The following is a 12,399-nucleotide window of genomic DNA, read 5'->3' as shown; positions in this document are numbered from 1 at the left end:
TTTCTATCGATCAAATACTCATCAATCCTAAAAGTTATGGGCATGTACACGATGTCTGTGTCAAGAAAATATTTGTTTGCTGTACGGTGTTTGCAGATGCATTGATTTAAAAGTACAACTTATTACCGCTGTATCAGCTGTTCTTTCCCAAATAATTTTCCAAGAATGTGTGGCTAGGTAGAAGAGAGAAGCAAAGTGTATGCGCGAGGTGCACAAGCAACATTATGCATGCGCCCTTAAAATAGCATTTGAACAATGCGCCACTGACTTTAAACCAGGTATTTCCTGGTTTGTGGCGCAAGTGGTTTCTGAAACGTCAAAATAGCACCAGGGAACGTTTGCGCCAGTACACGCCTCCTCCTTTCGCCGAGCCGCCCCTTGGGGCGCAAGATCATTCCCTAATTTACCGACGTGTAGCGCAGGAGGGAAACGAACGCTCTGCGCCAGTTGCAAACTAGCAACGACACATGCGCCAGTGATTAAGTCAATTGCGCCGGATGCATGATAGGGCCCACTGACTTAATGACTGAAGACTTATTGAATGATGACCTGACTGGCTGACTGATACACTGACTGGCTGACTGATACGCTGACTGGCTGACTGATACACTGACTGACTGACTGACCAACTTATTGACTGATACACCGCCTCGGAAGCGGGCAGCATGACTCGCGCGGTGGTGCCTCGCGGCGGTGGTGCCTCGCGGCGGTGGTGCCTCGTGGCGTTGGGCCCTCGTGGCGGTGGTGCCTCGTGGCGTTGGGGCCTCGTGGCGGTGGTGCATCGTGGCGGTGGTGCCTTGCGGCGGCGGGCGACGGGGCTCCGGTGGAAGACAACCGCGGGCCACAATCCCTTTCCCCTCCATGTCGCGGTTCATGTACTTCAGGGAGGCAAAGCCAAAGTTCCTTTCCCCTAATTCCTTCTCAACCATGGCTGAGATAACCCCCCCTACGAGTCTCGTTGTGGAAATACCAGAGACGTCAGAGAACCGACGGGTTATTTGTTGCCATGGCGGCGCGCACATTTGCAGCGGCTTATAACGGCTCTTCCCTTTCGGTGCTTTATTTGTTTTTTACGCTTTTATTTACGTTTTTGTTTGTGTCCACTACGCAAGGAAACAATTGCTACAGTAGACAGGCTTTACTGGACGTTGGTTTCCACAGAAAATCCCCGGTTACAGACGATTTCCACCGCCACAACAGCATCCCGGACGAGATAATGAGACCACCAGGCTCTCCGTGGATCGTCATCAGCTACGGCAGGCGGCGCCGACGGAGAAGGGAGAGGAAGCAGAAGCGGGGAAATCGCTCCGGCCTCCTGGCAAGACTGAGGAAAGACCTACATAAGCCTCCTCTACCGAGTATGTTCCTCTCCAACGCAAGATCTCTGACCCACAAAATGGACGAGCTGGAACTACTCGCCAACGGTAACCGCTATGTACGAGACTGTTGCGTGTCTGTAATATCAGAGACATGGCTTCACCCGTCGATCCCCGACGCAGCCGTACAGCTAGGGGGGCTCACCGTCCACCGCTTGGATCGCAACAAAGACTCCGGTAAGAGCAGAGGAGGTGGTTTGTGCATCTTTATACACAACAGCTGGTCTATAAACACAACAACTTTAGAGACACATTGCTCCGCGGACTTAGAGTACATCACAGTTAAATGTCGCCCATTTTTCCTGCCCAGAGAGTCTGTCCTGCCGAAGTTTTATCAGCACGTGAAGTGTCCGACCAGAGGGAAAAACACATTGGACCATGTTTACACTAACATTAAACATGCTTACAGAGCCATACCACTACCTCACTTAGGCCAGTCAGACCACCTCTCTCTGCTCATTCTTACACACCGAGTGGGATGTTTTTGAACACCAGGACCTGGCTGTCCACACAGAGTCTGTACTTTCCTACATCAAGTACTGTGTGGGAAACGTCAGAGTGGATAAACGCATTTGTGTGTTCCCCAACCAGAAGCCCTGGATGACCAGCCAGGTCCGGACGCTCCTCAAGGTCCGCAACGCCGCCTTCAGGTCTGGAGACAGAGAGCAGTACAGCGCTGCTAGAGCCGACCTGAGGAGGGGAATTAAGAAGGCAAAGGCGGACTACAGGAGGAGAATAGAGGATCACCTCTCTGAAAACAACCCACGGCAGGTGTGGCAAGGCATCCAACAGTTAACAAACTACATCGGACGCAACACCACAACTGTGAACTCAAGTATCTCGCTGGCAGAAAAACTGAACAGCTTCTTTGCCCGCTTCGAGACATCAAGGACATCACCTCAGCTTCATCACCACCCCAGCCCCCACCAGCTCACAGCACCCACTCACTGACTGTACAGGTGCAGGATGTGAGACGCGTGCTTAGTGGAGTCAATCCCAGGAAAGCTGCCGGACCAGACGGACTTCCTGGGAAGGTACTCAACGCCTGTGCTGACCAGCTCTCACAGATCTTCACAACAATTTTCAACCTCTCCCTGACACAGGCCATCATCCCAGCCTGTCTGAAGTCCTCCACCATCATCCCCGTACCCAAGAAATCAGCACCGGACACTCTGAATGATTACCGCCCAGTAGCACTCACACCCATCATCATGAAGTGCTTCGAGCGGCTGGTCCTACACCACATAAAGGCCTACCTCCCCCCCACCTTAGACCCTGACCAGTTCGCTTACAGAGCGAACAGATCCACCTAGGACGCCATTGCCATAGCCCCTCATCCCGCGCTGAGTCACCTGGAACACCGGGAGAGCTACGTCAGGATGCTCTTCATTGACTACAGCTCAGCCTTCAACACCATCATCCCGGCTATCCTGGTCTGCAAACTGTCTGCCCTGGGTCTCGACCCGCTCACCTGCTCCTGGATTAGTGACTTCCTCACAAATCGACCCCAGAAGGTGAAACTCGGTCCCCACTTCTCCTCCACCCGCACCCTCAGCACAGGCTCTCCACAGGAGTGTGTGCTGAGCCCACTCCTCTACTCTCTGTACACCTTTGACTGCAGTCCCACCCACCCCAGCAACACCATAGTGAAGTTCGCGGACGACACAACGGTGGTGGGACTGATCTCAGAGGGAGACGATTCTGCCTACAGGGATGAGATCCTGAAATTAACATTGTGGTGTTCAGACAACAACCTGGCATTGAACACCACAAAAACTGCTTTTCCTGAAATCCTGGATTTCAGGAAAAGCAGAGCAGACCCGGCATCCCTCTACATCAACGGTGAATGTGTAGAGAGAGTCCACACCTTCCGCTTCCTGGGCACCATGATCTCTGCTGGCCTCCCCTGGAGTGCCAACACGGCGGCGGTTTCCAAGAAGGCTCAGCAGCGGCTACACTTCCTCAGGGTGCTCAGGAGGAACAACGTGGGAGAGAAGCTGCTGGTGACCTTCTACCGCTCCACCATCGAGAGTCTTCTGACGTTCTGTATCTCAGTGTGGTTTTCACAGTGCACTGAGGCAGAGCGGAAGAAACTCCAGGGAGTGATAAACACCGCACAGAGGATCACCGGCTGCCCCCTCCCCTCCCTGAAGGACATATACATCTCCCGCTGCCTCAGCAGAGCGGAGAGAATCACAAAGGACAGCTCACACCCTAGCTTTCACCTGTTCGACCTGATGCCCTCTGGCAGGCGCTATAGGTCCATCAGAACCAGGTCTTCACGGTTCAGAGACAGCTTCTTCCCAAAAGCTGTATCCACCCTGAACACACACATGTACTGACCCCCGACTGACTGACCCCCCCCACTTGCGTTACAGTGTGTGTATTCACACACACAAACACACACACACACATGTGGCGCCCGCACTGTCAAACTCAATTCTCTGGGTGGGCAAGGAAAGGGGAGTTAACTTGGCCCCTTATGACTACATATTGGGCCAAATTCTAAATCAGAGCGTCTGAGCCTTCATTTTTCAAAGGCGGAGCAGAATACTTAGTGCTCGTTTTACACCAAACGCCATTTCTAGCTACTGGGGGACCATAGGCAAGCTAGAGGAACTCATATTAATGTTAGAAAACCTCATAAAGTGAAATGTTGGCCATGGGACCTTTAAACAGTTTGGAAAGCAAACTCAGCGTCCAGATACAAAGCACTGCTGGTATAGCAGCCTGTCGCTGTGGATACTAGAGGACATAATTAGTGCAGCAGGAGGAGGACTATCTGATGTTCCAGTCAGCTTGTCAGGGAGATTGGGGTGAACCCTTACCTCTTTAAAATTAGCATTTTAAATATATATTGATTTTTATCTTTTAATGGTTTCATCAAAGGCACATTACATTTCCCATATTTAAACATTATAATAAGGTTAGGATTAGGATTAAATGGGCGATTTACCTTTATAATAGACTCATGTTGTACCCGCCCAAGAAGCTAAAACTGCTGATGATCCTAGATGATTAATTACTATATATTATTTATTTTTGCTTTATTCCCTTACAATCTATATCATGTTGTTGTAATAAACCCTTGTGTTTATTATTCGGATATATTAGACCTAATTTGGACATTTGTTGCATGGATGGAATTCCAACAATAACAGTTAGAATTTATTCTTTGATAGCAGACAGGAAGTACAACTAGGAGGAGGGTCTACATCATGGCCCTCTATAATGCATGACACTCCTGACCTGTCACACTCACACACACACAGGAGTTTTTGCATTGAGTATTCCTCTGTTTTTTAGTGAACCTTTTACATTCTTTTTTAATTCGTACTGGGATCCAAAGAGATGAAGGTCAATACTATATATACTATTGAGCTCAAATGAGCGCAACTGATCTAAGTGCAAGAATAAGAATTGGATTTTGGATTCCACAGTCATATGAACTAAAGCTATTCCAGTCATATGAACTAAAGCTATTCCACAGTCATATGAACTAAAGCTATTCCACAGTCATATGAACTAAAGCTATTCCACAGTTATATGAATTAAAGCTATTCCACAGTCATATGAACTAAAGCTATTCCACAGTCATATGAACTAAAGCTATTCCACAGTCATATGAACTAAAGCTATTCCACAGTCATATGAACTAAAGCTATTACACAGTAAAATGAATTTATTAAACCTTATTTCGCAGACTTTTTCTCATTTGCAGTCCACACAATTACTCAAAGCAAATTAGTTCATTATTTGTTAATCTTCAATATGTCCTAAGCAATTATTCATGATGTGCATAAATAGTGGAGCACTGCTCAAAAGCCAGTTTGTCTTTATTAGGCACTTTTCTCTCCTGCTTCCACCCTCTCTTTCGCCACACGACAGTGCTTAATAAGCTCCAGATGACCCCATCCCTTATCTTCTCCACTCCAGCTTTTCCCTTTCCAGCAGTCCACTCTCTCCTCACTCTTCCCTCAATGTTCCCACTATCTCCTCTGGCAGAGCCTCTTTACCTCTGTCTGACCACCTGGAGTGGAACCGCCTCTCCCTTCCTCCCTCCCTCCCTTCCTCCCTCCCTCCCTCCCTTCCTCCCTCCCTCCCTCCATCAGTCCTCGTCTCCTGGCTGGGACACCACTAATCCCCCCCCCCCCCCGCAACCCTTCCGAGCCACCTGACATGAAGGAGAAACGTCGGCTCCATGGGCGTTTACAACTCTCACACAGTCCACGATTTCCCCTACCTTCCCTCTTCAGGCCTCCGTCAATAACCTCCACCCTCCAATCCTCCCCCCCCCCCCCCCCCCCCCCCCGCCCCCCCTCCCACTCTCTCTGCCCATTCTAAACCTTCTCCAACCCGCCAACACACCAACACACCCTCCTCCTCCCTTAACCCGACCTCCCATCCACCGTTCTCCCCCCTTCCTCCCCCCTCCCTCCTCCACCCTCCCATCCTCCACTCACTCTTTGTCCCCCTCCCTCACCTCCAGGTAGACGGCCCAGGGCATGACCAGCGATGCCACCAGCAGGTCGGCCGTGGCCAGGCTGACCACCAGGTAGTTGGTTGTGGTCTGTAGGGCGCGCTCCCGCACCACTGCCAGGCACACCAGCACGTTGCCAAACACGATGGCCAGGATCAGCAGGGAGTACAGCATGGCCGGGTAGTTGCAGCCACCGCCGCCCAACCCCCCCGGCCCCCCGGCCCCCGGCCCCACACTCCCGTTCCCCGACGCGTCCGGACCGTCCGAACCGTTCCACAACCGCTCGGCCATGCTGCTGAACGTCGCCATGGAGACGGCTCGCTGACATGGGGGTAAATTGACGAGAGTCCTGTAGGTGGAGGGAAGAGAGAGAGAGAGGGAGAAGAGAAAGTCAAATAAATAAACATGCACATACACACACACAAACACACAGACACTACAACATGCACAAACACACACACACACACATGTGCACAGACACACACACACACACCCCTGTGCGCAGAAACACACACAGGCTACAGAGTAGGGCAGATGGGGCCAGCATAATATTAACGATCAGCCAAAGATAATTGCATCCCCTCACTTCCTAACATGGAAACGTGAACATGGAACTGTCCCCTGGTGCTCGAGGTTAGATGTTGACCGCGATGGCCATGGAACAGTCCAGAAGGCCTGCACAAGACGCAGAGTGTATGTCCAAAATGGTGCACTTGGCATTGCCTCATGCTTGTCTTCAGTGATGCCACCCGGTAGGGCATGGCCGGTACTCCTACTTTATGACAACCAGCCCCTCACCCTTCAACAGATAAAGGGTGATAGGCCAGCCGAGCAGCCTATCCCCCACTATAAGGAGCTGTTCCTACCAGGAGCTACAGAGCAGGCCATGTGTCTGTGTGTGTGTTGGCTTTGGGATCAGAGTCCTCTCACGCTTTTCTCCTGTTGCTCTGCTTGCGTTGATCCCATGGAGCTGGGCGCAGCATCAGCTGCGACCGGATTAGTGCCTCCTCACACCTGTTCACCTGCTCACCGTGGGTGAACAGGTTTAAACCAGCAGGTCCTGCTCATGTATTATCAACCGCTCTGTCACACTTCACCACTTCAAACCTATGCATCTTCACTCTTTTACTCCCCACTCCTCCACACTCCTGCTTCACTCTTCTCATCTATACTCGATACCAATCCTCTTTCAATCCACTCCTCACTCCCCCTCTTCACTACACTGTTTCAATTCTCTACTCCCCATTACTGCTCCACTCTGTACTTTTCCCCTACTCCTCCTCCCCTCCTCTCCTCCCCCACTCCTCCTCTCCTCCCCCACACCAATACTACATGAGTCGATTATTCAAAGTGTTTACCTTTCCGAACACTCCCCCCGGCTCCACACTGATGGCGAAGGTAGTGTGATGGTCTGCAAAATAACCACGCCCACTTGATCAATTCCCCCTCTCTCTCGTCCCTACAACCGGCCCGCCCACCGCTCCGTCCAGGGCCCTGTGTGTCTGAGCTCGGTCCCGGAGGGACTGCAGGGAGGGGGGTTGGATCTGTGGAGAAGTTCTCTCTGGTATCAACAGTCTTCAGCAGAGGGAGATCATGTACAAATGCAGCCTCAGCTTTCAGGCAACCCAACATGATCCACTGATCAACAGATCCACTGATCCACCGAACTACTGATCCACTGATCCACTGATCTACTGGTCTACTGAACTACTGATCCACTGATCTACTGGTCTACTGTTCTACTGATCTACTGAACTACTCATCTATTTCCCACATCCATGATGTCCTCCTGGCTGATTTATTAGCCACCTTGGCCATAGCATTATCACTTGGTATTCCTTGTGCTTGTAAACCTCTGCCAAGCTATCAGTGATGAATGGCCAAAAGGCACTGAGCAGGCCCAGAATTATGCTGCACCTTGCATTGATTCAGGTGAATCTGCAGGATCCTGTAACATGGATTTAGTTTGCCAAGCAGCAGCCACCTGCATGGCCAAAGACCTTCAACCAGGGTAAGAATTTCACCGGCGGCCACGACGGCCATGACGGCCATGGTCGTCGTTGCCCCGTCGTATGCCCATCAGCCACTGTGGTCTTGGTGCCCCGCGCTCTGCCCGTTCTTTTTTTTTCTTTCCCCCCTGCCTCTCCAGTCCTGTCGAGTTCATGTACTTGATTGGTCAACACAAAAGTGACGTTATCAACAAGTGTGACCATTATAAATGAAAGCGTAAAAGAGCTCTCATTGACCGACTACCCGACCCGTACAGCACAGCGACCCCGAAGACGACGTGACGATAAATGTAAGCGTTCGAAAAACGATCAACAAATAGCTTTTTTCTGAATCAAATAGCTTTTGAGTAGCTTAGCTGTTTTATTGACCAAATGATGCGGTAGCGTCGACACAAGTTACATTTTCAAGAGGGAGGGTTATTATAATTTTGAAATAATCGTGATTATAATGTGTAATTAAAAAATATATAATACTTATGGCAAATTCTAATCTTATAGACAATCATACAGTTAGAGTTAATATTTAACAAACTTGAACAAATTCACTCAACTTTTTTTCCTTTTTGAAAAATAAGCAGGGAATTATCGCAAAAGGGTTCTTCAAGATGCAGATAAAAACTTCAAAACAATGAACATTTCTCTAGATTGGTTATGCTGCAAGTCACACCTCAAATCCTCCACTAGGAGAACATGGGGCCAACCCTCCACTAGGAGAACATGGGGCGAAACCTCCACTAGAAGAACATGGGGGGCCCCATGTTCTTCTAGTGGAGGTTTCGCCCCCAAACCTCCACTAGGAGAACATGGGGTCAATCCTCCACTATGAGAAGATGGGGGCAATCCTCCAATAGGAGAACATGGGGCATAAATTTAGCGTGTAAAAATGCCGCTTGAAATAATAGCATTTGTAAAGCTATGCACTGCTCTTTATTTTTCTACTTTAGTGGAAAAAAACGTCATTCTTTTGAAAGGCAAATAAGCGACTGGAGACGAAATACCTGGATTTATTCTCCAGTGCAGAACGCATGAGCGTTCATCCGGAGTGCAGGTGAGGAGGCAGAAGCAGGAGATAAAGTTATCCTCTCTGGAGGAGAGCGGGGACGCTCATTTCTGCACGCAGGGAAAGCGTCCTACGAAAAGCAGCAGGAGAGAGCTTCAGATCACCTCGGTCTGCGAGGAGAGAGCTTCGGCTCACCGGTCTGCAAGGAGATTCAGCTCACCAAAGTGTGCAGGGAGAGCTCCCCGCACACCTCATTGTGCGAGGGGAGAGCCACAGATCTGCGAGGAGTGAGCTTCAGCTCACCGGTCTTTGTTGAGAGAGCTCCAGCTCACCTCGGTCAGCGAGGAGAGCGCTTCAGCTCAACGATCTGCGAGGAGAGAGCTCCAGCTCAATGGTCTGAGAGGAGAGAGCTCCAGCTCACTTCGGTCTGCGAGAAGAGAGCTCCAGCTCACCTGGGTCTGCGAGGAGAGAGCTCCCGCACACCTGGGTCTGACTGTGCGTTAGAGCCAGTCGTCCTTTTTCTTCTCTCTTTTTTTACTATTCCACCATCCGAGCATTGTCCGGGAAAAAAACATTCTGCTCCATAATGATCAGCTGCGCCTGCACGACCTCTCACAATAGTCCTCTCCCACCAGTCCTCTCACACCAGTCCTCTCACACCAGACCTCTCCCGCCAGTCCTCCCTCACCAGTCCTCTCCCTGCGCGCCTGTGATGCGCCCGGGAGTCCCCGGACGATGAAGGAGATGTAGGGATAGTCTTTTGGCTTAGTTTTTAAATGGTATTGATTGTTGGAGAGTGAAGTTGATATTTCAGAGGGATCAGATGAGACAGATGAAGGTCTGTCGGTCGGTATGGATAAGAGAAGGAACTATTACTGCGTCCAGTCAATCTGCAAGAAGGAAATAAGAAACGCCGTATGTACAGTTTGACTTTGTTAGACAATATCGGAATGCCAATAATACCCTTTGCTCCTCCTTCTTAGGTCTACCTCTGATAGCCAAGACAGTGTTGGCCGTTAACTTTTGAAACATGTTCATACAACATCGATCATATGATATAAAGCAGATAACTATTTATATAAACCCCTTTGTCCGTTTGTCGGTGATGTCTGATCATTTTTATATTTACAAGTAATAGGGACAATATTTATTAAACATTAAATATTTTCTCTCTTTCACATACACTTCACGCAGGCAAGCAGACCCCCCCCCCACCCCACACACATATATACAAAGAGTAAAACACACACACTCACACACACACACACACACACACACACACACACACACACACACACACACACACACACACACACACACACACACACACACACACACACACACACACACACACACACACACACACACACACACACACACACACACACACACACACAAGGATGACTACTGAAAGCTGATGTTACAATTGATTGGCAGATTAATCGGCAATAACTCTTTAGGCTATAATAATTATAATAATTAATAAGTAATTTAAATGAAGCATTTGGTCCCAATGTGCAGGTCGGAACCACACTTGTGCTCCATAATATGCATATGGAGGCTCTGGAGATGGTTGGCATTCTGATATTTGAGGATCGCTGTTCTCTAAAGGTGTGATAGACGAGTAGGGTGATGAGGGTCGGATGAGTTCGAGCCGACTTGAGAAGAGCGGAATGGCGACGTTGCCGGGACGGCGGTATTACCGGCAGATGTTGAGTATGGTGTGAAAGCAGACGCACAGAAGTTAAAGTCGGTGCCATTTTCAGAAGTAGAAATGGGGTCATAATGTGGGAACCAATGATGTTAGCTAACAAACGCTGTAAACTTTGGATATAAAATACCAGTTTTAAAGGAATCCGATTGCAGGCGACTCAAAAGACAACACTGGCTTCCAGAAAGTTGAACTTAAGCAAATTGGATTTCCCCATATATCTATGTGGATATATCCACGTAGGCTATAAGCCTTTTGCTTTTGATATTGTTATATAATATTGAATAAATAAACATTAAGATATTTTCTCACATGATAAATTAACTGACTTGCTTTTTTTTGGTTGTCAATGTTATGATCACATTATTATTGTTATTAATCCTTTATTTTACCAGGCAAGTCCCATTGAGATTACAAGATCCCTTTTTCGAGGGAGCCCTGGCCAAGATAGGCTATAGCAGCAATACAGCTCCACAACAATATTCAAAGTACATCAAACAAAACCTTCAGTATAGTAGGTCTTAGTGTCCTGTCTAACAGACTGCTGGAGAGTCTAGTGAACCACAGATTTATATAAAGGATTTGCCTCCAAATCCTTACCATAGGGATGAGATCTGTCTGCATGTGCTCAAGGCTGCAACGGAGGGATTCAGTGCGAACCCAAGGGACCGATAGTAGGATAGTGTTTGAACGCAAACAACTATTGCTGGTCTTTTGTGAGATATATCCACAAAGTGTCAGTGTCTCATTGAGGGAGTCTGCACTGAACTCTGGCCTATTGGATGCAGCGGTGAGGGAGAGCAGTCTGTGAAAAACCTAACAGCTCTCGGGTTCGGGTCCAGCCAATGCCAGCATCGGGCCGAGGCGAGTCTACAACAGATCACCATAGCCATAAAGGGAAAGAATGTTTCTCAAACTATTTCTTCATGCCAGCCTAGGAAAAGCAGGATTTGGTTCTAAAACAAAGACAGAGCTTAAGCTTCAGTTTCTTTACTAAGTTTTCAATGTGAAGTTTTAAAGTTAAATGGTATCGATCAAATATTTAGATGTGACCCTAATAATAACGGACGGCCCTGCAAGGTTAAAATGTTGGGGAGTGAAGCAAGTGTTTTCCTTGCATCCATTTCGTTTTTGTGAGATACAACACAAGTTACAGATCCAACAACCGTGCTCTAACCATGATTGAGCAAGTGTGGCACCACAGCAGTCTATTACAGTATCGCCGGCATACAGATGAAACATCAGGAACAGTTTGACCCAGGTGGTAAACATTAATAGTAAACAAAATGGACCCAAAGTAGAACCTTAGGGGACCCCTGACGCAACAAATTATACACTGGAGGACAACTGATCTCATGGACGTTGAGGTTCAACATCCATATTATTACAGCTGCCCTCTTTTGTAGTTTTAACCTGATAACATTCAAATAAAATCTTATATCCCATAAATTCCACACACACACACACACACACACACACACACACACACACACACACACACACACACACACACACACACACACACACACACACACACACACACACACACACACACACACACACACACACACACACCACTAACTGCAAAGGTAAGCTACTATCTAGCAAATACATCAAGAAATTCCGGATGGGGATTGGTAGAGCTTTGGCAGCTGTCAGGCCATTAAACAAGGGACCCAAGGACCTTGGACAGCCCTCCTGATGGATTTTCTCTGAGCTGTTGTTCGCTGATTCTATATCTCATTATACCCATCCAGATTGAGCTGGTTTAACCGCTTGCGCTGAAGGAAAGCACCGAGGGCCCTCGACCAACGACGCCTCGG

At 48.6% G+C, this 12,399-nt stretch overlaps 1 protein-coding gene across 1 annotated transcript in view; it reads right to left on the bottom strand.

Moving 5' to 3' along the window:
- Nucleotides 1-9,514, bottom strand: part of drd3 (dopamine receptor D3) — a 38,282-nt gene extending 28,768 nt beyond the window's left edge. The window contains exons 1-2 of the mRNA XM_030349691.1: nucleotides 8,864-9,514; nucleotides 5,860-6,205 (exon numbers count right to left, since the gene is read on the bottom strand). Of these exons, the coding sequence (XP_030205551.1) occupies nucleotides 5,860-6,205; nucleotides 8,864-8,892 (375 nt within the window). The 5' untranslated portion in view covers nucleotides 8,893-9,514. The remainder of the gene's footprint in view (nucleotides 1-5,859; nucleotides 6,206-8,863) is intronic.
- Nucleotides 9,515-12,399: the final 2,885 nt, after the last annotated feature.

This window comes from Gadus morhua, chromosome 23, assembly GCF_902167405.1.
Source record: "Gadus morhua chromosome 23, gadMor3.0, whole genome shotgun sequence".
Classification (NCBI taxonomy): Eukaryota; Metazoa; Chordata; class Actinopteri; order Gadiformes; family Gadidae; genus Gadus; species Gadus morhua.
Note: the sequence above shows the minus strand (reverse complement) of the source record. Positions and strands in the feature narration are given on the sequence as shown.